Below are 24,722 nucleotides of genomic sequence, written 5' to 3' on the forward strand. Positions count from 1 at the left end.
TGCTGCTTGTGGTGGGAAATGGTCTGTTTGGGAAAACAGGCACTTCTGCAAGGAATTATCTATTCCCTGGCTTTTTTTTTCTTTTTTTTTTTAAGGTGTGGGATTGGGAAGGAGCCTCACTGGTTTTGCCATCATGGGAAAATCTGTTTTCACTGGAGTGAGAAAATATTTTGCTTCAAAGTATTTTTCTTCATAGCCCAAAAAAACCAAAACAACCAAACAAACAAAAACCCGAAAACCACCAAACAAAACAAAAAGACAAAACCCCCAAAAACTGAAACAAAAAGCTAAAGTAGAAGGACCAAAACCTGTCAAATAAATCCAGCCCTGACCTGCCCCGTTCCCACCTGATTTATCATGTGCTCCATTCCTTTCCTGATGCTCTCCAGGCTTCACAGCCCAAAAAACCCCAAAACAACAAAACAAACAAAAACCTGAACCGAAAACCACCAAACAAAACAAAAAGACAAAACCCCCAAAAACTGAAACAAAAAGCTAATATAGAAGGACCAAAACCTGTTAAATAAATCCAGCCCTGACCTGCCCCGTTCCCACCTGATTTATCATGTGCTCCATTCCTTTCCTGATGCTCTCCAGTGCTATGTGTTGCTTATCAACTTTATTTTCTCAAGGGTCCCCCATCTGAGCAGGTTCTTTGCATTTTTTTCTCTCACTTTGGTTATTTTGGGTGTCTCCCATCACCTCCTGCCCCTGTGCTGTGGAGTGACCAGTCCATAAATCCCTGTGCCATGTCCAGCCAGGTCCTGGGCTCTTTGGCCCTCACCAGCTGTGTTCCACCTCTTGGTGCAGGTTTTTATCATGGAATCCTGAAATTTGGGAGAGCCCTCCCTGGCCACTGAGCCCCACAGTTTCCCCACCACTGCCAAGCCCACCAGGATGCTCCAGTTCAGGCAACTTCCTCCAGCTCTGGACTCCAAATTAGGCCCTTTTTAGACAAAAATCTGCCTTCCAGCAACTGAGTGGCTGCAAGCAAGGGCTGGGATCATCCCAGAGGCTTCGTGGAGCCTCCACAACCTCCCACACCTGGGAGAGCTGCTTAAAGATCTCCAGCAGCTCCTCAGCTGCCCCTGGCTCCTGCTCCTGTGTCTGGAGCCCTGTTGGAGTTGGGAAGAGGCTCCTGTAATGAACTGTGAGTCCTTTGAGCCTTGGATGAGCCCCTCTGGCCAGCTCCTGGAAATAACTTCTAGGAAGAGCTTTGCCTTCCAGTTGTTTTGGAAGTTACACTCATGATTTAGGAGTTGAGAGGGCATAAAACATGAAAGCTCTTGTCAATTAGTCTTGGCCTGGGTGGGGGGTGCAGAAGAGAAATCACAGTATTCAAAGAAATATTGGTAAAATACACAAAGAATATAATCACAAGGAATTTATTTGTCATTTTTAACAAGTTTATGTTGTGGTTTTGGTGTTGGGGTGTTGCAGGGGTGAATTTGGGAGGTGAATGTACCACCTTCCCTCTGTTAGCTCTTTCCCACACCAGGATTGTGACAGTGAAGCAAAGGTGAAAAACCCACACTAAGAGGGATCAACTCCACTGCAAAGGCCTGAAAATGATTTTTAAAGTGGCAAGGTAAAGCAGAGTGCTGCTGCTTTGGCCTCAGATGTGTGGATGCCATGGAGGGAGGAATTCCTGGGACCCTGGCCAGGTGCTGTGGGAAGGTGTCCGTGCTTCAGCTCCCTCCTGCCCTGGCTGTGGGTGCCTCTGATCCCTCTGAGCATCCCCTGGTTCCAGCACAGCTCATCCTCCACTGCCATCTCTTCAGCTCCCCTGGCCTGGAACAAGGCATGGAGCTGCTGGAGGGCTGCAGGAATGTCTGGAGAAGGTGACAGTCACTCCTGCAGCCTGAGGTGCATCAATGTGCAGGAAAAAAGGCAAAATTTCAGGATACAGCCACTGGAGCAGGCTCCCCAAGGAAGTGGTCACTGCACCAATCCTGCCAGAGCTGAAGAAGCATTTGGACAATGATGCCCTCAGGCACAGGGTGGGGGTGTTGGGGTGTCTGTGCAGGGCCAGGATGGACACTGTGGGTCCCTTCCAGCTCAGGATATTCTGTGATTTCTGCTGGTTTTTGATGCTGTGAAGGGTGCCAGCCCTGGCTCTGTGCCCACAGCCCGGCTCTGTGCCCACCTTCTCTTCTGCAGCCTCTTCTCCATCGCTCTTCACTGCGGGACAGCAGCTGGGAGGGAAATGAGAGAGAAGGACGGGAAAGGTTTTGTAGGGAAGCAGCAGCGAGAGGGAGGGAAGGAGGGAGTAAAGGCTGGCAGGGGGTTTGCAAAGGCGATGCCCGGGTCAGGGATTCCTGGGGTCAGGGATGCCGAGCTCAGGGATGCCCGGGGTCAGGGATGCCGGGGTTAGGGATGCCCGGGGTCAGGGATGCCCGGGGTCAGGGATGCCCGGGGTCAGGGCTGCCGAGCTCAGGGATGCCCGGGGTCAGGGATGCCCGGGTCAGGGATGCCGGGGTCAGGGATGCCCGGGGTCAGGGATGCCCGGGGTCAGGGATGCCCGGGTCAGGGATTCCCGGTCAGGGATGCCCGGGTCAGGGATGCCGGGGTCAGGGATGCCCGGGGTCAGGGATGCCCGGGGTCAGGGATGCCCGGGGTCAGGGATTCCCGGGGTCAGGGATGCCCGGGTCAGGGATGCCCGGGGTCAGGGATGCCCGGGGTCAGGGATGCCCGGGGTCAGGGATTCCTGGGGTCAGGGATTCCCGGTCTCCCGGCCGGTCCCGGCTCCGCAGCGCCCGGGACGTGCAGTCTGTGGCTCCCTCTGCTGAGCCCGGCCCCGAGCTCTGCTGGCCGCCAGGAGGAGCAGAGGCTTCCTTGGGAGTGGAAAGGTCTTTTTGGGAAGCCCACGGATTACCCGAATGCCAGGCTGGGGGTGTGGGGGTGGGAGAGGGGCACGCAGCCCCTCCACTGCATCCCACTGCTGGGGGATGCTGCAAACACCCCCCTGTGCTGCCTCGGGACAGGGGTGGGGATGGAGCTGGTTTGTCCAAAAGCAGAGGCTATGTGCCAGGATGAGGTATTTAAAAAATTATTATTATTTAAAATTAGCCCCAAAATCGATTTTCTTTAGAAAAGGGGGGATTTTGGCTGAGCTGGACCACGTCTCCTCTGACCAGGCTCTGTCAGTGGGGTGTGTAGTTGAGAAAAGAGGGAAAATCATAGAAACACAGAATGGTTTTGGTTGCAAAAAAAGGATTGTCTTCTGCCCAGTCCCCTGCTGCGGGCAGGGACACCATCCACTACCCCAGGTTGTTCCAAGCCCTGTTTAACCCGGCTTTGAACACTTCCAGGGATGGGACAGCCTCACATTCTTGGGACAACTTGGCTCCAGCACCTTCTGGGTAATGAATTCCTTCCTAAAGCCTCATTTAAATCTCCTCTTTCAGTTCAAAACTGTTCCCCTGCTGTTCTGCTCCTCCAGGCACCTGCTCTGCCTGTGCTGGGCTCTGGGAGAAGCCATGGGGAGCTCTGTGGGTATCAGGAGCCCAAGCTGATCCCAGGGCAGGACCACCCATCCCTGCCCCACGTGAGCCACACTGCAGCCCCTGGGTGCCCATTCCAGGTGTGCATTCCTGACCCCTTTGCTGTCCCCAGCTGAAGCAGCTCCCTGGTGGTGGCAGAGGCCACGCTGCTGGCCTGGAGAGCTGGGAATTTGTACATCCTGGGAGCATTCCTGGCTGGCAGCCAGGTCAGCAGCAGCCAGCAGGCGTGGGGAATTAATTATTCCTTGATCCCGAGGAGCTCTGCTGGAAAAGCCCTCTCCATCTTGCATAAAAACTTCCCTGGAGTGGGAAATCCCTGCCTGCTGCTGCTGGGATATTCCAGCCAGTGTTAAATATGAGGACTTTGTACCCACAGCAGGAATCAGGTCAGGGAGAAGGGACAGGAGCATCCCCTTGGAAGGGGCATGTGCCTGGCTCCAGGGCTGGGGCTGCTTCTCCATCACCTTTTGGAGTAGGCAGACATGGAATAAAAGATGATGTTAACAAATGTGGGGCTATCCAGCTCCTGCTGGGATCACGACAGCCCAGCAGCTGTGACACAGCAGCCAGCAGCTCCTGGCTCTGCTCCCTGCTGGGCAGGAGCTGCAGCCTCTGCCAGGCAGGAGAAGGGGATGGGATTTCCCTGGGCTGAGGGGGCTCAGGTGTGGTGGAATTTGGGGGCACCAGCAGGTAAAGCCTTTAGTGTCTGGAATGGATTCACCCAACAGCTTCTGGCAGCATGGAAATGTTTTTTTTCCCCTCCAGCTTTTCCTTTTTTAAGGCCTTTATTTTTTGCCAGGCAGCAGGACCCACAGACTCTTTTTCAGCCCTTCCAACTCCACTTTTTCAACCCAGGTGTTTCTGCCTTTTCCTTTTCCTTTCCATTCTCTGTTAGTGCAATAACCCTGCACTGTGAGACCCACACAGCAGCACGGGAACCTGGGAAGGCAAATTGTTTGGAAGGAAATTGTTTGGAAGGAGATGGCTTTTTTTTATTTAGGTTTCTCTGAGCTGTGTTGGGAGGCCTATTCCCAATGAGCACAGGGAGCCATGGCCAGTGGGCTGTGGATGGACAGGGAAATTCAGGTGGGACTGAGCACCATGGCAAATATTTCCCTTCTGGGGTGGCCTGGCCCAGGATGCTTGGGAACATCCCAAAGAGAAGGAGCTTGAAGACATGGTTTTGGGGTCTTGGCACCCATCAGCATTTGGAGAGCTCAGCAGGAACCTCACCCTAGAAGCAGCAGATGAAGCATTCAAACACCTGAATAAACCCTGTGTCTGCAAGTTCTGCTCCTCATGGGGGACCTGAGCCACCCAGGCCGTGGAGGGGACAGTGAGCAGGGTCAGGACAGCCAGGAGGCCTCTGGAGGACATCCCTGCACCTGGATGCAGGAATGGCCAGGCTGATGAGGCAGAGAAGAGCCTGCAGGGCTGGGCTTGATCAGCCTGGAGATGTGGAGGCTGAGTTTGAGAAAATATGGAAAAACCAGGGGTGCGTCCTTCCCTGCTTGATCCAGCCCCAGGAGGGTCTGAAACGTGCAGGTTTTAAGCCCAGAAACACACACACTGAGGCTCTGGAACAAGCCCCATGTGCCTCCACAGCCTCAAAGCTGCTCCAGCCCCAATTCCTGTTGAATTCCAAGGAAAATCCTGCATCTGAACAGCTCCTGGGGCATGGGCATGGGTGTCCCCAAAGGGACAGCGAGGCAGCTGCGTGGGGAATGCCAGGGGTTTGGAAGCTCTGCCACAGGCTTTAAATAAAGATCCCCAACCCCCTGTGGAACTGTGGAGGGCTCCTCCCCTCTTGCCCGCGGGACAATCCATTGAATTCCCTTTTTTTTTGTGTGAAGGAGTCCGAAGCCGCCTGCCAAGAAGGGGATAAATAAGGAGGCGCCACACCCCGGTGTTACAAAACCTTGTATTAATCATCTCCCTTCACTTTCAATATAGAGCAGATATGAAATATAGCCATGGTTCCTAGTTACACGGGAGGAAATGAGTAATAAATACATCAGAGCAAGTGGAAATCACGAGGGTGTTTCACTGGGAACAACATTGGAAAACTGTACACTTGCAAAGACTGGCATCTCCAAACATTAGTATTTCTTTATATCGGGAAGCTTTTACATGTAACAAACATGCTACTGCTGTATATGACCAAAAAAAAAAAAAAAAAGAAATTAAAATTTAAAAAATAGGCATTGCTCGGCAACATTAACTAGGCAAAAATAGTTCTTTTGTGCACTAACTTTGTACAGAAAAAACAGGACAAAAGGCATGCATGGACAAGGAGAGGCTGCCCGGGAACGGCATGCAACAGAAGAGAGGTCAAAGCTCTTTAAAGTCAGCTTACAATAGGCATAAATACATCAGGGTTATATATATTAATAAGGGAGGAAGTATTCTGTTTAACATTATTAACATTCCTGTTTTTTTATGTATTTTTCTTTTTTAATTTTTTTTTCTTCCTATTCCTCCCAGAGGAATACACATTCACCTTTAAGTAAAGATAAAGGAATACAAAAAATAAAACTCACTTTGCAAACTCTGATGACTCGTATAAAATCAACTTTAGTGTTATCGTCGCTGTGTGCAAATTATAGACGTCTGCGGGACCTGTTTCCACCAGGCACATTCCCAAAGCCAAACCCGACATGGAGAAAGGTGACAACACGAAATCGTTCCCCGAAGCGCTGACCCACATCACAGTTTGGGATTTTCCTGCTGGATGCTGCCACCCCTAAACCCCCTCCGAGGGTTTTGCTGAGCTCAGCTCCAGCCCAGCCGAGCTCGGGGTGTCCCTGGGGGTGGCACTGAAGGGACAGCGTGGTGTCCCCGTGGGTGTCGCACCTGCCGGGCTCCCCGGGGCCGGCTCGGGGGAACAGCACCAGGAAAAGCTCCCGGGGCTGGAGCCGGGAGAGCAGCGGGAAGGGGGGGACTGGCCCCAGGTCCCCCAGGACCCCGCGGCGGTGACATCTCCGGCAGGACAGGAGGGGACAGTCGCGGTGGGATACAAAAAGAAAGGCACTGCCGCTTTATTACTGAATATTTGACTTCACAGCCTCACTCGTGCAACCGTTGGAGGATTTTTTTTTCTTTCTTTCTATAAATAACTTTTATTTCTTTTAGGATTCAAGCTTTTTCTCCCCCCCACCCTTTTAAGCTTCTTTCCCTGGAGCTCTGCTGCCCGCACTTAGCACCGGCAGCCAGAGCCAGGCAGAACTTCCCAAACACAACTGAAGCCACTTTTTTTGTTGTTTTTACTCAAAAAACAAAACAAGAAACAGCAAACGCAACTAAGTCGTTATTAACCTCTAGACTGTCAATGGAAAATAAGCTTTTTCTCTTTTTTTAACATCAAAAGGATAAAACAATTGAATTATTTGGTGGTTGTTAATAACAGACATTATCATGGTTCCCAGCCACAGCAAGTTAATAGGTAAAATATCCAAAATAATCTCTCTGAACAATCAGAAAACCTCCGTGTCCATAGTCAGCGAAGGAATAAATAGAATTTCAGCTCTGTAAATACACTGGAGTCTCCCTGGGGGAGGCTCCTGCCACGGTGGCTCCGCTCACACCTCACAAGCTGGGGGTGCTCGGGGGTGAACCAGGTCCCCAGCGCCGACCCCGCTTCTCCTTCACCTCCTCACACCTCTTCCCAACCTCCCTGGCCTTCAGGTTTTCCCTTCTCCACCCTCCCCATCACCCCCCTCAACCTCCTGTCTGCCGGGAAGCAGGACACCAAGGAACAGCAAACATAAAACATTGCATTTGGCACTTGGGTTTCTGTATACATATATATATATATTCTTTTTTAGAAAAACAACTTAAAAACGCTGCATGACAAAAGGATTCACACGTCTCCCAGCCCTGCCCATGCTCTGGCTCCCCCTGAGCCCTGCTCCCTCTGATCCTGGCACACAATGCTGCCCATGTTCTCACAGCCCATTCTGGAAATATTGCTGCCACCCATCAGCTCAATTAATTGATTTTATATCTGTTATTATTCCATTGGAGGACTTGGAGCAGCATCAGGACCAGCAGGAGCATCACTGCAGGTCAGAGCAGTCCTGGGTCAGATTTACCAATTTAACACCAAATTTAGCTCCTGTTATCAAAAGCAGCAGTGGGTGAGGGGCAGCCCAGCCCCTGCCAGCCCCACGGTTAATGCCAAGAAAACAAGGCTGCGAAGCTGCATTTTGGTGCCCTTTGTAGTTGGGTTTTATTTGGGGCTCCTTCATCCCTTATTGGCCATGCTGGAAAAGGCCCTCACAAGCTGGATTTGGGCAGGCTGGGCCAGATGTGTGGAGCCAGGGAACTCTCCCAGTGTGCCCCAGTTCACAGACTCCCCCCCGGACCCTCCTCTGGGCGAGATGCCCCCGCTCCATCCCGCATCCCAATCCAAGGGACAGGCACCCCCAACCCTCCACTGCCCTGAGCACCACGCTGCCTCCACACTGCACATCTCTTGGCTGAACTGAAAGGAAATTTTGGGGTTATTTTATTATTTCTGTTTCAGTCTGGGCTCGCCGGGTCAGCCCGCACCCGAAAGCAGCGGAACTTGAGATGGGACTGCCGGCCCCGAAGCCCCGGGCAGGGCAGGCGAATCCTCCCCAAAGGGTTTTTGGTCACACACCCCCACGTGGTGCTCCGTGCTCCTTGGTATCCTCCTCCAGGAGCAGGGTTTGCCCACGGTGAACCCTCTGTTGTCAGCACTCTCCTCCTCCTCCATGTCTGCCCCAACCTCCTCCCCACGCTGCTTCACCATCGTCGCTGAGATTTTTTTTTTCTTTTGCCATCTTTTCCCCCCCCCTTAGCATGGATGTAATAAATGACAACACAAATTCCAAGTCTAATGATATGTTCACAAGGACAATCTACACATTCACAAAATTAAAACAGGAGAGAGAGAGAGAGAGAGAGGAGAGGAGAGAGGAGAAAGGATGCAAGCTATCGCTGAGGCTCCCTCGAGCCCCGACCTCGCCGCTGGACCCGCAGCAGTTGTTGTCCCGGCCAGCGTCCCCGTGGCGACGCTTCTAGATCGTGGAGGTTCTGTCGACACCATCTGCAAGTGGGAAGGGAGAATTAGGAGCAGCCCCAGTGAGTACTGGTACCCCCCAAGCTGGGGATTTAGGGGATGGACCCCCAGAGCACCCCCAGCCCGCAGCCCCTACAGCGAGGTGGTGTTGGGGTCACCCCCACCACCTCCCATCTCCCCAGGGGGTGCAGAAGGGTTTTGGGGTGTCAGTGCTCTGCTGGTTCCTCTGTGCCACCAACTGTCCCCACCCCACAGCAGCTTCCCCAGGTCTTTGTCCCAACACCAGTCCAGGCCTTCTGCCACAACCCCACAACCCCTTTCCCAGGAGCAGAGGGGGTTTCTGGGCAGCCTGGACTTGTCACTAGGCAGGTGACAGTCTGGGACTCTCCTACAGCACGATAAGTTTGTGTGTCCCTGACCAGGAGCCAGGGGACAGGGACAGAGCTGGTCCCAGGGGCTGCCTTGCCCACAGTTCACCCAACCCTGCAACAGCTGCACCGCAGAGGATGCAAAATTTTCGTCCATCTGAGGATCATGGAAGGACAAAAAGCCCCCAGGCATCCTTTCTGTCTCCCCAGAGCCCCTGTCCCCAGCACCCTGTGACAGCAGGGATGCATCCAGCCATGCCCGATCCCAGGAGCGAGGGGTCCATGACCCACCCCACAGCCTCACAACTGACCCCGGTACCAGCAGCCCCCTGTCCCCACCCCTGGGGGCAGAAATCAGCACCCAACAGCACTTCCAACCCTCCAGCCCTGATCCCACACCCCGTCGCCCATCCCAAACCCCACTCCCAGGATGGAGAGTGGCGGGAGGCAGCTCCCAGAGTGGCTGTGGAACAGAGAATTCCCTGTTACCACTTGGGGCACCACGGCCACCTCCCTCCTTGACACTAAAAACAAACAGGTTTGTTACGCCTTTTTTTTTTTTTTCTCCCCCGAAAGGTTTATTTTTTTAAGAGCTATTTATAGCACAACCGGTTTGGAGAGGCTCGGGGAATGCGACCTGGAAAAAATAACTTGGAGGAACAGTACCCTGCAGAGGAACAAGACAGCTAAGCCTCGACTGGGCACACGCCGGAGAAACGCTTCGGGTGACAGAAGTGTCCTTGTTTTCCCAGCCAGGGATGCTGCCAGGGCCCTGCTGCTTCCCACAGTCCTTGTTCTCCCGTTCCTCTCCCCAGGAAGGGCTGTTGCATCTGCAGGGAGCCTGGCGGCACTGTCCTCTCCGAGGGCTCCTGTCCTCAGCCACGGGTCACAGTCCAGGATTCCGCAGCAGGACCCGAGCTGCTCACTGGGGACTCCGGGCGATGCCGGCGGCCGCGCTCATCCCATCGCCGGGGCCATCCCGTGTGCCTGGGGCTCCAGAGCGTCGGCAGGGGACACCGGGAGCTTCTGGTGACAGCACTGCTCTGTGCTGCACCGGGCTCTGCTCTGCTGCTGCTGCTGCCTTTTCATCTTCCCTGCTTGTTTTTGCCCCGGTCCTCCTCCCTCCCCGTGCCCGCTCTCCGCTGGCACCCCGGCTGTGTGAGCGCTGCCAGCTCCAGGGCACGGCGCCCGGCACAGCGCCTGGCACAGCGCCTGGCAGGGATTCAGCCCCCAGCTGTGGGCACCCCTGGTGGCATCCGGTGGTGGAAGGGCACAAAGCCTGTGACCCATCCGAGCGCCGGTGGCAGGGGCTTTATCGAGAGCTAACGAGAGTAGCGAGCTAACACTAATTATCATTAGCAAGCTGAAGTGTGGCTAATTAGCACGGACTCCACTAGCGCTGGTGCGATCCCTGCGTTCGGCTTTGCCCCCTGCCCCGGCCGCCTGGCTGAGAGAAGCCAACATTCCCATGGGAACACCCCCGGGAGCATCCCTGCGTCCGGCCCCGCCGCCGTCCCGCTCTCACAGCCACAGCCTGTCCCAGCTTTTGGGGGGCACGGGGCAGGGGCAGGTGCTGGGGGGCTCAGCAGAGGTGGCGTGGACGTGCTGGAAGAGCCCCAGGAGGAGGGAATGCTCACCGCTGAGTGCGTGCTCCGTCATGCTCAGGCACAGGGACTCCAGCCTGTTGTTGATGTCAGGTTCAGTCACTGGTACCTGGAACTCTGCAGGGAGAAAGGGAATAGGAGATCCTGGTCAGGGACCTGGCAGGGACTGGTCTGGTGGGAAAACCATCCGAAAAATGCCTCAGGAGGCTCTGACAGGACTCAGATGAGAAAAATCATCTTCAGCAAGAGACAAAAGCAGTCATCACCCCGTTATCCATAAAGGACCAATCTGAGGGGGTTCGGGTGCTGGTAACAGATGTAAGGGACAGCTGGAGCAAGAGCAGAACCCCACCCAGGGAGGGGGCAGCCCTGGTCATCTCCTGGGGATGGATGCTGTCCATGCAGGCAGGGTTAGTGCTCGGACATGGGATGGCAGCACAGACCAGCAGAGCCACTCTCTGGCTGCTCTGGGACCAGCCTGGATCCCACTCAGCCACCCACGTCATCACTGCCACATACCTGGGGGGGGGAGCACAAAAAAGGGGACACACGCATGAAGTTTGGAGCGTTCCAACACCCCTGTCCTAACCTAAACGTCAGCAAACTTTCCCCACCCTGCAGCAAACCCTGCAAATACAGCTTGTGCTACTGTGCTGGACGGCATCTCCCGCTTCCCACTGGCTCACAGGAACATGGGACGAGATCCAGGAGGGCTGAGGTCCCCCCACAGCCTGGCAAACAGCGGTTTGTGAGCCCAGTATCACATCATTGCTTATTTTCCTTGCGACTTAATCCACGTCTTTGGCTCCCCAATCCTCCTACGCCCTCATCCACCGCAGGCTGACACACGAAGAGAAACCCATTTATTCTCCTCCAGCGCCTGAGAAATGTGCCCTTGTCCCGGTGTTTAATCAATACCTGGGAACAGCTGCTGCTCCTGCTGTAGGGAACATTTGCTGCCCAAATGCTGCAGTTTAACACCACTGGTGTGTGAGGCCAGGGAGCTGCCAGCCCAAAGCAGGAGTGCAGGGATGAGGGTGAGCTCACTGGGGGATGGATTCCCTGTCCCGAGGTGTAAATAATTATGGGGTGTTGGTAGGAAAAGCTCAAAGTTAAGGAAGGGATACACAAAAGAGGCTTCCTCAGGGCCAGGATGCTCCAGGTCCAGGGTCCAAGGTCAGAGGGATCCTCCCTGAATCAGAGGATGCTCCCATAGACAGGAGCCCTTTGGCAGTGCTGGGGAAGGAAGCACTGACACAGCACCACTTCCCTTCACACGCACTGTGGAAAGAATTTCCCCTGAGTGCATGAAGGCAGTCCTTCCGCACCAGGGCTGTGTCCATCCATCAGGAAAAAGTGATGGATGAGCCACCACCATCCCTCCTGACAGAAACAAGCTAGGGAAGGCACCAGCACTGTAACACACACAAGGTGGCACATACAGGGGCAGAAATCCCCCCAGTGATGTCTGTGGTTATCCCAGGAATTCAGAGATACCCCAGTGGGAGCACACTGTGAGCCATGTGCCCGTGGGGAGGCTCACCTCTCACCTCCCTTCATCTCACCTGGCTGTGGGTAAGTGGAAAAGCACCTCTGCTGCCTACCTGGCTGCTGAAACATCAGCATGGTCTGCGGGGACGTGTGGACCGGCAGCGAGCGCGTCCTCTGCACCGAGCTGTGGCTCCGGCTGGGCATGCTGTTACTGCCCCCAGGGTTGGCAAACCACAGGTTCTGTGGGGAGCAAACACAAGCTGTGGGGTGCAAGGCAAAGCCCTCTGTGCCGTGGGTTTATGACCACTTTGGGCTTGTAAAATCACGGGATGGTTTGGGTTGGAAAGGACCTTAGAGATCATCTCGTTCCAATCCCCTGCCGTGGCAGGGACACCTTCCACCATCCCAGGCTGCTCCAAGCCCTGTCCAGCCTGGCCTTGGACACTTCCAGGGATCCAGGGGCAGCCACAGCTTCTCTGGGCACCCTGTGCCAGGACCTCCCCACTCCCACAGGGAAGAATTCCTTCCCAGTATCTCATCTAAATCTTCCCTCCACCAATTTAAAACCCTTTCCTTCCTCCCACCACTATCTGCTCTTGCCAAAATCCCCTCTCCCTATTTTATAAGCCACTTTAAAGACTCAGCTTTTCCCCTTGCTCCCACTTCCACATCCCACTGCAGAGAGGGGAGCCCAACCCAAATGCCTGCAAACTGATGGAAGACTGAGAAAAAAAACAGGGATTCAGACAAGTCAGAGAAGGAAAACCAATGAAGCTCGTGGGAAACGCCAGGAACGCCAACCAACCTGTCTGCCCTGCTTGAGGATGGCGGGGCTGGCGGCAGGGCTGCGCTGGGGGGTGCCCAGCAGCCCCGTGGGGCCCAGCAGCCCCAGCCGGGCCGTGGGGAGGTTGCGGGAGGGGATCTGGAACTGCCGGGGGTTCCTCCGAGCCAGCCCTGCCCCCGCGGATCCGGCGGTCGGGAGCGAGTTGGACTGGCCAAAGCCTCGGCTGCGGAGAGACACAGGGCTGGGGTGAGGCACTGAGCCCTGCAAGGGGGCACTGAGCCTCCCATCCCACCGAGGAACCCCCTCCAAGGGGGTCCTGGCCCTCCCACCCCACCGAGGTGGTCTCTCCACCCTGCACAGGCAGTGGGAAGGAGGCAGTCTGGGTGTGCAGCATCCTCTCTTCTTCCCGTCTGCCAGTTGCCTTCCCGCCCTTCTGCAGCTTCTCAGATCCACACCGGTTTTATTTAAAGCTTATTTTACTCCTGCAAAATGGGTCTGTTCTTAAATGCAATCTAAAATAATCCAGGTAATGCCCCAGGAACTTGATTTCTCCAGGAATTCTCATGAGTGGATTCTCCAGTGTCTAATTTAAGTTCAGCTTTTGCTGTTGTGTTTTCTTTCTCCCCTTCTAGGAGGTTTGTTTTTACAAATATGGTCACCTCTGAGAATTCTCAAGTTCTGTAAAATTCAGTTAGAATGACCTAATAAATCCAAGTTTTATTAAGAAGGGCTGAGCTAAAGGAGCTCTCCTGAAATCTCATCCTGGAAGTTCCTATACTCCAAGTTATCTCCAAAACACTGTCTTTTTTGGGAATAAAAAACTTGCAACAAACCAGGCTTGAATGAAACAAAGCAGTGATGTTGTTAAAAGTGATTTAATTTTTTTTTTTTTTGGCACAACCCCTGTGCTTTCTAGGATCACCTGAAATCCAGCATCACCTTGGAAGTGAGCAAATGTGGTGCTCCCAACACAGCCCTGGCTGGCTCTCTGCACCTCTGGCTCTGCAAAGGTTCCAGCCTTTTTTTCTGCCACTTGACAGCTTTTGGAGGGAACTCCCGTGCTGCTGCCATCACCAAAGGGCAGCAGGGAAGGAGCCCAGTACTGGGGACACCCTGCACAGCTGGGAACTGCTGGAGCCATGGAGGGATAGGAGGGAAAGGCAGCGACCACACGCACAAGGACACTGCCTGCTGTGCTCCCTTCCCAGCCAGCACCTGGGATTGCACTGCTGAAGCTTTTCCAACCCTCCCCTTCCCTAAACACGGCTCTGAACCCAGCAGAACCCATCCCTCCCTCCCAAAATCCTGCATACCTCCTCTGCTGCCGATAGCCTGACAGCTCCAGGAGGGATTTCCGAGGGAAAGACCGAAAGAGTTTCTGCACCTGCTGTTTCCATGACAGCAGCCGCTTCTTCTGGATCTCTGTAAACGCCTGCCCCCCGAAAAAAGAGAGAGAAAAATAGGAAATGGATGAATATTCTTCTGGACAAAGCCAGCAGGGATGTGCATGTGGGAGTGTGGGTGAAGAAAGGCAGCTGGAGCAGGTGATGGGGTGAGTTGAGCCCCATCAGAAAGTCCAGGGGGAAACACTGCTCTGTCCTCAGGATTTACTCATCTCAGGTGGAGAAAACGCTCTGGTAGCATTTCCTGTGTCCCAGAGTGACAGCCCAGCTCTGCCTCAAGGCTGCCAACTCCTTTTGGCAGAGCGAGGGTTTGATGGTGCGTCCTGATGGGTGGTGCCCCTTGTCACCTGCATGTGGCTCTAGAAATGCTGCCAGGGTGAGCAAAGCTAGGATTTGGAAAGCTGAGCTGCCCTGTGGCATCCTGCATCCTATCCCCCTTCTCGGGGCTGGGCAGAGCTTGGCTGTGATCCTGGCACTGACAGGCTTGGGGAGGTCACCCAGGGTGAGCCTGTCACCCACCCGGGCTCCCTGCAAAGGTCACCCTGGCAGCGACAGACCTGCTCCAGGCAGGAGGCGTGGGTGACAGGGACACCCACGTGCCACCACTGCTAACTTTAGACACCCTAGGTCTCTGTTGGAGAGCAGCAGAAGTCTCCAGAGGACAATCTGGAGGCTAATTAGTGCCTGATTGCTCCGAACCGCTCAGGAGGAGATGCTCTCTCCTGGTGCTGATTATGCTGGAACAGTGCAGAGGGTGGCCCTGGGATGTGGGTGGCTCTGGTGGGAAAAGTGCAGGCACTTTGGGAAAAGTTCCGTGTTGTTGGCTTTGCTCTCTGGTCCCCAGCTTCCACCACTTCTGCTCCCTGATCCCTGCCATATGGGCAGGTGATGGAAGCAGCTTCTTCCAGGTACTGCCAGAGCAGGTAGGAGACACTGCAGGGCACCAGGGACAGTGGCCATCCCTCCCTGCCACCAGGCAGGAGAGTGCCAGAGCCCTGTGGCACAGCCTGGGCCATCCCAAGCCATCACCCAGCCAAGGCAGATCTGCTGGGAGCAGGAACAGATGTAAAATCCCTGTTGCAAAACCCCAAGACCACGTGGTGCAGAACGGGAGGAGGCAACGCTGAGGGATCGCCGGCTGTCTGATGGGAACTGCCTGCACGTTCATCCCAGGATTCCTGCTTTCATCCAGCTGCTGGTGGGACTGTCATGAGCCAGATGAATTTCCCAGCTCCAGGCCTTGGCAATTAAACCAGCGTGGGGGGAAGCAACATTTCCATGCACCACGTTGGAGCTACCGCCTGCTCCAAGCCTGTTCTGTCAGAATTACTATTAATACCCCCCAAAAATATTTGTGTTAGAAACCCAAAGGTTTACATAAACAGACACTTTGGAAACAGTTTCCAAGTGATGAGAACAACAGTTTTAGATGATCTGACACGACTCACCTCGTGGATTAGACATTTGTCTATGAGCTGTAAATAGGAACTTATATTCTCTTCATCGGGTCGGGAAACTAAAAGTTGTGTGCAGACTGGAAAAAAGGAGAAGAAGAGAAGGGAAATGGGGATGGGGACACGAGGATGGGGCCCAGGAGGGGTCCCACAAACACCTTGGACATCCTGTTTCCCTTGTAACCACGAGTAGGTTTTTCATCAGTGAGAAAAAATACCCTTCCCCAATTCTTGCTGTACCTTTCTATATTTAGGGCCAGATTTTGTTCTCTGTTATGATGGTGTAAATCCAGAGTAACACCACTGGAGTCCCCAAAATTAGACCTAAGCAACTCAGGGGCACAGGATTAACCCCTATTCATAGGCAAGAGAGCTCCTTCTCCCATGGCCAAAATCTGCCCCCACTGCAGAGTGGTCAATTCCTTCCCTGATGAATTTTAACCTCTTCTGGAATGAATATCATTGAAGGAAGTGGGAATGAGCTCACAGAGGAATGAGTTTCTCCTGTTGTAAACCCCTGGGGAGGGATGCTTAGGGGTCCAGGAGGACACCACATCTTGGCAGGGCTTGTGCCACACTCTGACATTTGTCACAGGAATAAAATGGGGCTGGAGCCCCACATGTGGCTGTTTCTGCAGGGAACCAGCTGGGGACAAATTCTGCACCAGGTTCCTGTGTAGAAAGAATCTCAAGCTATTTTTTGCAAAAAAGGTTGGAAATAGAGACAAGGCTGATATTTCTTTGTGGCACCCCAATGAGGTTCTTCCTGTTCCCAGTCTCCTGCAGATGAGAATCCCCTTCCTCTTCCCCAGGGAGCTCTCCCTCCATGCAGCACTGACACCTCAGGTGCCACCAGCAAGGTTAGGGCACATCCAAGCTCACACAGAATTGCTTCAAGAGCCCTGAATAGGGCACAGGAGCTCAGTCCCCACCTCAGCTTGCTCCTGTTACCTCCCAATGTGTTATCCCTGATGTAAGGCTGCACACCCTGCACTCGACACGGAATGGCACCGGAGTATTCTGGATGTCCTGCATCCAAACTGGGGCACAAAAAGGGGCTTGGACCCACTGATTTGCCCTCCAAATGGCTCACATCCAGCCCATGCACCACTGCTACCCTAGCAGAGTAAATTCAAGGGATGCTTCTCAAACCATCTCTGGATCAGTGGGATGACCCCAGGGCTCTGGATGGGAAGAGAGAGGACATTTTCCACTCATCACCTCGGGGGAAGTTGTGATCTCTGCCTCTGGGGCTTGGAATGCACGCCATCCACCTAGAACCTCAGGCAGGCAGCTTGGGCCATTACTGCCCCTCCCCAAAACCACAACCCACCTGCCCTATCTTCTTACCTCTAACCCCAGCACGACAGAACCTCAAAAAACCATCACCCCTCAGACTGGGACCCGCAGGAGCTCGGGGAAAGGCAGCTCCCACCTGCCACCACACCCCCCTGGCCCGAGGCAGCCCCAGGTCACCGAGGACAAGTGTCAGCTGCTGCTCACCTTTCCCCATCACTCGGGTGAACTGCCCGGGCAGGTCGCCCTCGGGCAGAGGGGCTCCTCCCGACTCTCCCTCGCATCCCGGCAGATGGTGCTGCTGCATCCCGGAGTCCTTGCAGTCCGAGCCCTGGCTGTCCGAGCCCAGCAGGGAGGAGGGGTGCTGCGAGTCCGCGTCCCGGCCGTGCTCCTCCGTGCTCGAGCTCTGGGACGAGTAGGCTTTGATGGGGGTGAGGATCATTTGGTGTAGCTCCTGCAGCGGGACACGCAAGTTGCCGCCTTCCAGGATGTCCTGTGGATCCAAGTGGAGAGAGGAGGTTTGTGTTTGCAGGGACAACGGGACATCAGCTGTAAAGCAGACCCTGAGAATTCCCAGCTTTGCTCCTGCTTCAGGATCCTGCTGCATTCCACAGCCAACAGCCACGTTTCATTCATCAAGTCGTTTCTTTTCATCAGGGGAGTGCTGCAGGGACTGTGTGTGATTACCCATGGATGTGTTCAGACCTGAAGCCCCTGAGATAAATGCGTCCCTGTCAACCACTGGGACCCAAACCCAACAACAATCCAGCTTAATGTTTCCACATTTCCACCAGGGAAACGGCAAGTCCACAAAAGTGACTGAGCCTGGGAGATTTGAATGCCCAGAGCAGCAAATACCTTGTTGGTTCCCCAGCAATCCTACAATCCAACATTTCAGCTCTGTTTCACTGGAATTACACTAACATGGGCTCGTTTCCTTTTTCCAGCACTGCCCTCAAGTCTGGCCCCCATTAACTGCTCTGTCCCAAAACTGCTTGCCATGGCATCCTCATGCTCTGGGATCATCTCAGAGCCCAGGACCAAGCTGGGATGCAGGAGCCTGTCCTGTGGCAGCTGTGGGGACATCCCTGTCCACTCTGGGATGGGCTGGGAGAGGGGATACAGAGGGCACTGGAGGGTTTCAAGGAGAGCAGGTGGTTTGTGCTCAGACACAGAAGGGGACACCACAAGGTGAACTGATACTCCCACAGCAAAACCATTCAGATTGGAGATCCTGGGGCAGATCCACCCAGCAGGGAGAGAATTTGGGTGCACCCCAGCCTCACTCCTGGTGTGGATGAAGAACTCCATTTCTACGGTCAGATCCTTGTCCCACTGATGGGAAATAACTGCATTTTGGTTTTAATGTGGCCTGGACCAGAACAGGCTCCTGCACAGTCTGGCTCATGGGACACTGCTTGGAAAGAGGCAACTTTTGGAGTGAGTCCTGATGTGCTGAAGGAAAGGACACTAAGTGGGCACATGGGATGTCTGCAAGCCCTGAAACAGTTGTTGATTCTAATTCCTGCAGCATTCCCAGCTCACTCTTGGATGCCTCAGCTCCGTTTCTCACAAAGATCTGGTGTCAGTCTGCTGTGCACTTTTTTTCTGGGAGACAATCCTGCCCTGCTAACTGACAGAGAGGGGTGGAGCAGCTCTTTCCAAGAAAGCAGCAGTATTTAGCAGCGAGACACTGCCCAAAAACATCAAGTCCCACACATGCTCTTGCTTAGCAAAAACTGGATGGGAAGCCTGGAAAAGCAGAGATGTCTCCTCCCAGGGAAAGCAGCTCACAGGCAGCTCTGAGCCCTAGCAGAGCAGGACAGGGTCACAGTGCACAGCCCAAACCCACCCAGAGGGCTCCAAACCAGTCCCTGCCACTTTCCTCCTGTATTTTACAGCGTGCCTGGCTGGCTGTGCCAGCTGAGCTGGGCTCCAGCTCCTGCACAGCACCACTCAATCAATACCAGATTCCCAAATCCCAGTGGAGGAGTGGAGGAAGAGGCTGTGCAATAGCTTGGAAAACACAGGGCTGCAGCCAGCTCCATCCAGCTCTTGGATTTAATAGTTATTATTAATAACAGAGGTAAATATGGCTTTATTAGCTCCTGCCATACTCTGAGCACAAGCCCATATTATAAATAAATAGTGAAGCAGTGAGCTAAGGAAAACACCAATAAATAGCAACACACCACAGAAGTATTTAAAAGCCCCTAGTGGGAGGCTCTGCAAGTTGCTGTTTGAAGATGGTGCAATTAAATATAATATAATACAGCGATAATAAATAGGGAGAGGTTGGGTGAGCTGCTCCCAGCTAGGCTGTGGTGCTCCTACTTCCCCAAAAGACCTTCCTGCAGGGTTTAAGCTTTTGCTGAAGTGATAAAGAAGTTTCTATTTATTCTCCTTGGAAATGCAGGATGTTTTTCAGGCACTGGAATTCTGGAATTCTGTGAAATAAAACCTCAGATCCCCACAATATGTGTAAGCAAAGAGTACTTCACCCCAGAATTAATTCCTGGCTTCTTGAAAACAACAAGAAATACAAAAATAGTTGTGATTACTTACCCCTTCTAGAGATTTGAGCAGGTTTTGTCTTTCTTTTAGCTTTTGGATACTGATGACTATTTTGTGTCTCGCGCCTTTGGTAACGTTCTGCAGAAACAGGACAAAACTTGATGTTAACACTTCCACAGGGCTGCTGGCCCAACCCAAAGCCTTCCTCTCCCAAACAGAAAGGGCTGCTAGAAATTAATTACATTTTTGAGTGCAGGAATTTGTGGGGGACATAGAAAATCACCCAGAGACTCGCTGAGGATGGAGATTTCCAGCTAGTCTGTCCCTCCCTGGTGCACCTGCACATGGAGAGCAATGGTGTTCCCATTCCTCTTTATCCCAAGGATAATGCAGAGGTGAACCTGAAAGCAGTGGGGGTTGGAACCAGAAAATCTTTAAGGCCACTTCCAACCCCAACCAGCAATATTCTATGATTCTATGACATTTTCAAAGGCAGTCTGCCATCAAAGCCCCACTTCCTTTGAGGGACTTGCCTACCACAGGCTGCACCCCTGAAACTCCTGAACTTAATTCCAGCTGGGAAAAAAACCCAAGCACAGCTTCCAGTGATGGGAGTTCCATGCTGGGACAAGGTTCTTATCAGGTACAATGCGAAATTTTTTCACTCCCCAAGACCCAATTTCTCTTTTTCTGCTTCCCAACCATGGGAAGTCTAACCAAGGGGCTTTGGAAGTCGTCACCCCTCAGGTGAGGTGGGACGTACTTGTGCCTCGAGCTGGCATTCGGTGAGGGCCATCATCTCCTCGTAGGTCATCTGGGAGAAGAGGGCGGCGTACTTGTGCAGCCGGAGGCTCTTCAGCCAGGCTGGGACATCTGCAGCAAAAGGCAAGGACAGGAGAGCTCCGCTGAATTCACGGAACAGCACAACCGCGAGCAACAGCATCAACCCCGGCACGAGGGGCATCCCAAGGGACACCTCACTGAGCTTCATGGACCTCTGGGATGTGAATGGGACTGTGGATGTGGATGGGAGGAGGAACCAGCCCCTGGATGGGGACACAGGGCTGTGGATGGGGATGTGAGGAGGAACCAGCCCCTGGATGGGGGCACGGGGCTGTGGATGTGAGGCGGAACCAGCCCCTGGATGGGGGCACGGGGCTGTGGATGTGGATGTGAGGAGGAACCAGCCCCTGGATGGGGACACATCCTCAGAAGCTGGGTTTCTGTGGGAAAGCCACTGGGAGCTAGCCCACGGGGAGCAGGCATTGTGCCACTGCACATCAACCTCCTCACTGCTGTTTTTCCCAGGAACATGGGAACTGCTGAAGCTCATGGAGTGGTGGAGCTCAGGACAAGCAAAGGGCTGTTTGGTGGATGGCAGACACTGATTTATGGCATGAGGGATGGTGGCATGTGCTGAAAATGGAACTGGCTGCTTGAACAGAACTACAGAGATGCATTTGGGATGGAAAAATGATGTGCCATCAAAGATGGCCCCACACCCTGCCTCAAAGGGTGACCTGGGACCTAAAATGCACTGACTGAAATGACTTCTTCCTTCCCAGTTGTTACCTACAGTGTAGCACCTACTATGCCAAGCTGGAGGGGTACCCAAAAATACATTTATCCTCCTGACACCAACGTGGTTTCACAGTGAGGGACCTGGGAGGGGAATCCTTCCTCTGTGACATTCAAAACCCCGTGGACTCCATGACGGAGAAGGCAATGTGACAACAAGCAGCTATGCAGGGTTTTGCAGGTTTTGGGGTCTGTGGTGACAGCCCGCAAGGGAGGAAGGGCCTGCAGGTGTCTGAGCTGCAGCACAGCACCAGGCCTGTGACAACATTTTTAGTCTGTAAAGGCTTCAAATGCTTTGCCAAATTGAGACCTGCTTTATTCAGCACCTACAACCCCACAGGAGCTCTGCCACAGCCTCCCCAGCTGATGTGCTCTGCAAACAGCAGTCCTTGTCCCCTTCCCTACCAGTGAGACACTCAGGAGCTCATTCCCACTGCTGGGACATCCATCTCATGGTGTGGGTCCAGAAAGTCCCACACTATTGAGTACCACATGCAAGCCAAGGATTGTCCATGAGCTCTTCCTGAGCCAAGGGCTCATCACTGGAAGGGACAGGGCAGGAGGGACCTTGGTTTGGTTCCCTAAGGCAATCCACACATCTGCCAGAAGTCTCCTGCTGCTCCCAAACCCACCATGCATCCAAGCAGAGGATGCAAACAATCCCAACATGCTGCATCTTGCTCACACTCTCCAACTCCCAGACACACACTGGGATTCACGTGTCAATGAAATTCCTCAAGTGCTGCACAGGAGATCAGACCCACAACAAACATGGAGAAAACCAATTACTGAGCACAGATGGGCTGAAATTCACAGTTTTCCAAAAGTTCTGACATGCAACATTCCCCAAGTGTGCTACCAGCACCCTCTTAAACTGATTTCTGTTTAAAATAAATAAAAACCTCAAAACAAAAGCCCCATTTCCAGCACAGGCTCAAATTTCAACATCATTTTAACACCAAACCACACCATTCCAGTGACAGGACATTAAAAGTCTCCCTGATCCCACATCCCCATGGGACATCTGCCTTTGGCACACATCCATGCCAATGGCAAAGCCCACAAGGATGCTTCCAGAAGAGAGGTGTAACTTCACATAGACACTGAACCCTGCAGGAAACCCATCTCCAACCTTTGCAAAAGCAGCTCTTTGCCTTTGCATCAGCCTGTCTGGATCATGCCTCGATTTTGGGGAGATTGGTGGTCCCAGAGCCCCCCAGCCAGCAGAGATGGCAATCCAGGGAGCAGGCTGGGGAGAAGGAGCCACCCCAGGACAGAGGGAGTGTGCTGTGTGTGGTGGAGCTTTCCCCCTGCCCACACGGAAGAGGCAACCAGGAGGTGCAAGGACATCCAAGGTGATTTCCTGGCCCTTGGAAAGGCAAACTTCCCAATGCTCTCCACGGATGGGTGAACCAGCTGCCTGCAGAGCTACTCTTTAATCAGCAATTACCAGGAGCTAATTGCAAAGTCATGGCACGGCTGCCAGGAAATTTAGAAGGAAAACAACTCACCCTGCCATATTTACACACAGGACACCTTGGATATACTCCCAGCAGAAAGCCCTGGCTCTACCCAGACCTTCCTCCTGCTGCTCCCCAAGATGTGCCCCAGGAATCACAGAATCCTGGAATGGTTTGGGTTGGAAGGGACCTTAAACATTATTTAATTCCAAGCCCCTGCCATGGGCAGGGACATGGGAAGGGACAGACTGGGATCCATGGAGAACCAAGTGTCCATATCTTCCTCTGGAGAAACCAAGAGCTAGGATAAAGCCAAAGGGCATTTTCCCTTTGGCATGAAGACAGATGGAAAGAAAATAAATGGGAGCATAAAGATAAACAGAAAGGAAAGAAATAGGTGACACTGGGGGAGATAAACTGGTAAGACAGGTGGGGATCTGTCATGACATTCCAGATCCCATGGGTCTGGATCCTGCTGGATGCCCCGGAGGGTGTTAAAGAGGGAACCAGCTGCCCAGGAGCAGGGGGGACACCCAGCCACGAGAGCCTGCAGGCACTCAGGGAGACGTGGCTGCAATTCAGAGAACGGACTTGGCAGCAGGAGCAGCCAGCCTGGATGGAAAACGAGGCAGCCCCATAAAAATGCACCGAGTTGTGCCTTTCTGTAGGAACAAGAAACGGCACGATCGGAGTGCAGGGAACGGGCAGTCCTCTCTAATTTTTTTCAGGAAAGCTGTGGGGATACAATGGGTCATATGGAGCTCACAGTGCTTTGTTATTTGAGGACGATGAGCTACACAGCCACAGGAATGCTGTCTGGAGGCAAACAAGCCTCTGCTCTGCTTCCAAGTCCAGTTTTGGGCAGCACACCTTCAATAAAACGCGGACTTTTTGGAAAAAATCCTGGCGGAGAGAAGCAGGAACAACCCCAAGTTTAGAAAACATCATCTGGGAAGGCAGTGGAATGGTTCAGCCTGAAGAAAACCCAGCTGAGGGGGGAGGACACAGCAGGCACAGACACCAGAGGTTGTGAACATCTGTTCTGCACGTCCCTGGACAGGGGGACAAAAGCCATTTGGCTGAGTCAGCCATGGGGGAATCACGTTTGGAAGTCTGGAAAGGGACAGCCTGAGGAAGGGTGGACATAGCCCAGCTGCACGCAGCAGCAAGGGGATGTGCTAATATGTGGGGGTTATTGAATTGCTCATGGCTGGTGGACAGCCTCTGGTTTGGTGGATTTGGCCACACAGGTTGATGGCACAGCACTGGGAAGTTCCTGTCCACGCAGATCCCGGAGCTGCAGCTGTGGATCACAGGGAGCCACGCTCCCCATGGGCTCCTCCCCAGCTCCTTCTGCAGAAACCTGGAGAAATGTGGTGTTAAACAGCCTCCCCCCAGAAACACTTGCTCCCAAAAAGTTCTCCCTGGCCAGACAGACTGCAGGACCCAACCTGCCTCTATTACATTCCCCAGAACCATGAGGGGTTTTTCATGCATTTATTTCATGCACATCAAAGCCATCCAGAGCCAAGCCAAACGCAGTCCCACATCACACAGATTTATCCACATCTCAATTTGTCTGTAATTAGACTAAAATCAGACCTTGTGACTGTTAAAAAATACAATTATTTCCCTATTCTGATACACCACTGGTTAGCACACAATCAAGCTGCTTTGCATTAATACAAATTGGAGTTGTTTAAATCAGACTGAGAACTGCAGGGTCATTTTCAGTCTGTTCCCAGGAACACAGAGTCTGTGTGTTTGCCCAGATTTTAGCTGTTTATTCCCCCTCAGCTTGAAGTTTGCTCTGCATCTTTGACTGCAGCAAGTAGGGCTCATTTCTGCCTTGTTTACCACCAGAACGACATCTATTTATTGCCAAAATCTCTGTGAAATGTAGGTATAACGGGAAAACCAACCGAAACACACAGGTTAAATTCACTGCAAACAAGTATCCCAAGCCAAAATTTCCCCAGATACTTGGTGGGTACCAAACACTGCAATGGTAAATCACACGTGGCTTGCTAAGCTTGCTCTAAGCTATTTTTCACCGTCATAAAAAGAGAGAAAAAAGAGCACCACTCGCAGCCAAAAGCCACAGGCAATGGAAAAAATCCAGCTTTTTGCAAAGCTGGCAGCTCAGAGGATTTTGGGGCAAAACCAGCCCACTGGCACCCGAGTGCAAGACATCAGATCAGGACCAGCTGCTACTTAAAAGAA

The 24,722-nt window shown here is 53.2% G+C and overlaps 1 protein-coding gene across 3 annotated transcripts in view; it reads right to left on the bottom strand.

Moving 5' to 3' along the window:
• Positions 1–5,410: 5,410 nt before the first annotated feature.
• SAMD4A (sterile alpha motif domain containing 4A) overlaps positions 5,411–24,722 on the bottom strand; it is a 95,460-nt gene continuing 76,148 nt past the window's right edge. For 2 of the 3 annotated variants that reach the window (XM_039712444.1, XM_039712442.1), the window contains 9 exons: positions 20,225–20,334; positions 19,513–19,599; positions 17,155–17,440; positions 15,646–15,731; positions 14,108–14,226; positions 12,816–13,017; positions 12,124–12,250; positions 10,553–10,636; positions 5,411–8,574 (listed from right to left, as the gene is read on the bottom strand). In XM_039712444.1, coding sequence (XP_039568378.1) covers positions 8,546–8,574; positions 10,553–10,636; positions 12,124–12,250; positions 12,816–13,017; positions 14,108–14,226; positions 15,646–15,731; positions 17,155–17,440; positions 19,513–19,599; positions 20,225–20,334 — 1,130 coding nt within the window. In that variant the 3' untranslated portion in view covers positions 5,411–8,545. Of the gene's footprint in view, positions 8,575–10,301; positions 10,637–12,123; positions 12,251–12,815; positions 13,018–14,107; positions 14,227–15,645; positions 15,732–17,154; positions 17,441–19,512; positions 19,600–20,224; positions 20,335–24,722 lie in introns of those variants that run through there. The other variant, XM_039712443.1, reaches the window with a different exon arrangement.

This window comes from Passer montanus, unplaced genomic scaffold, assembly GCF_014805655.1.
Source record: "Passer montanus isolate IOZ18808 unplaced genomic scaffold, ASM1480565v1 scaffold27, whole genome shotgun sequence".
Classification (NCBI taxonomy): domain Eukaryota; kingdom Metazoa; phylum Chordata; class Aves; order Passeriformes; family Passeridae; genus Passer; species Passer montanus.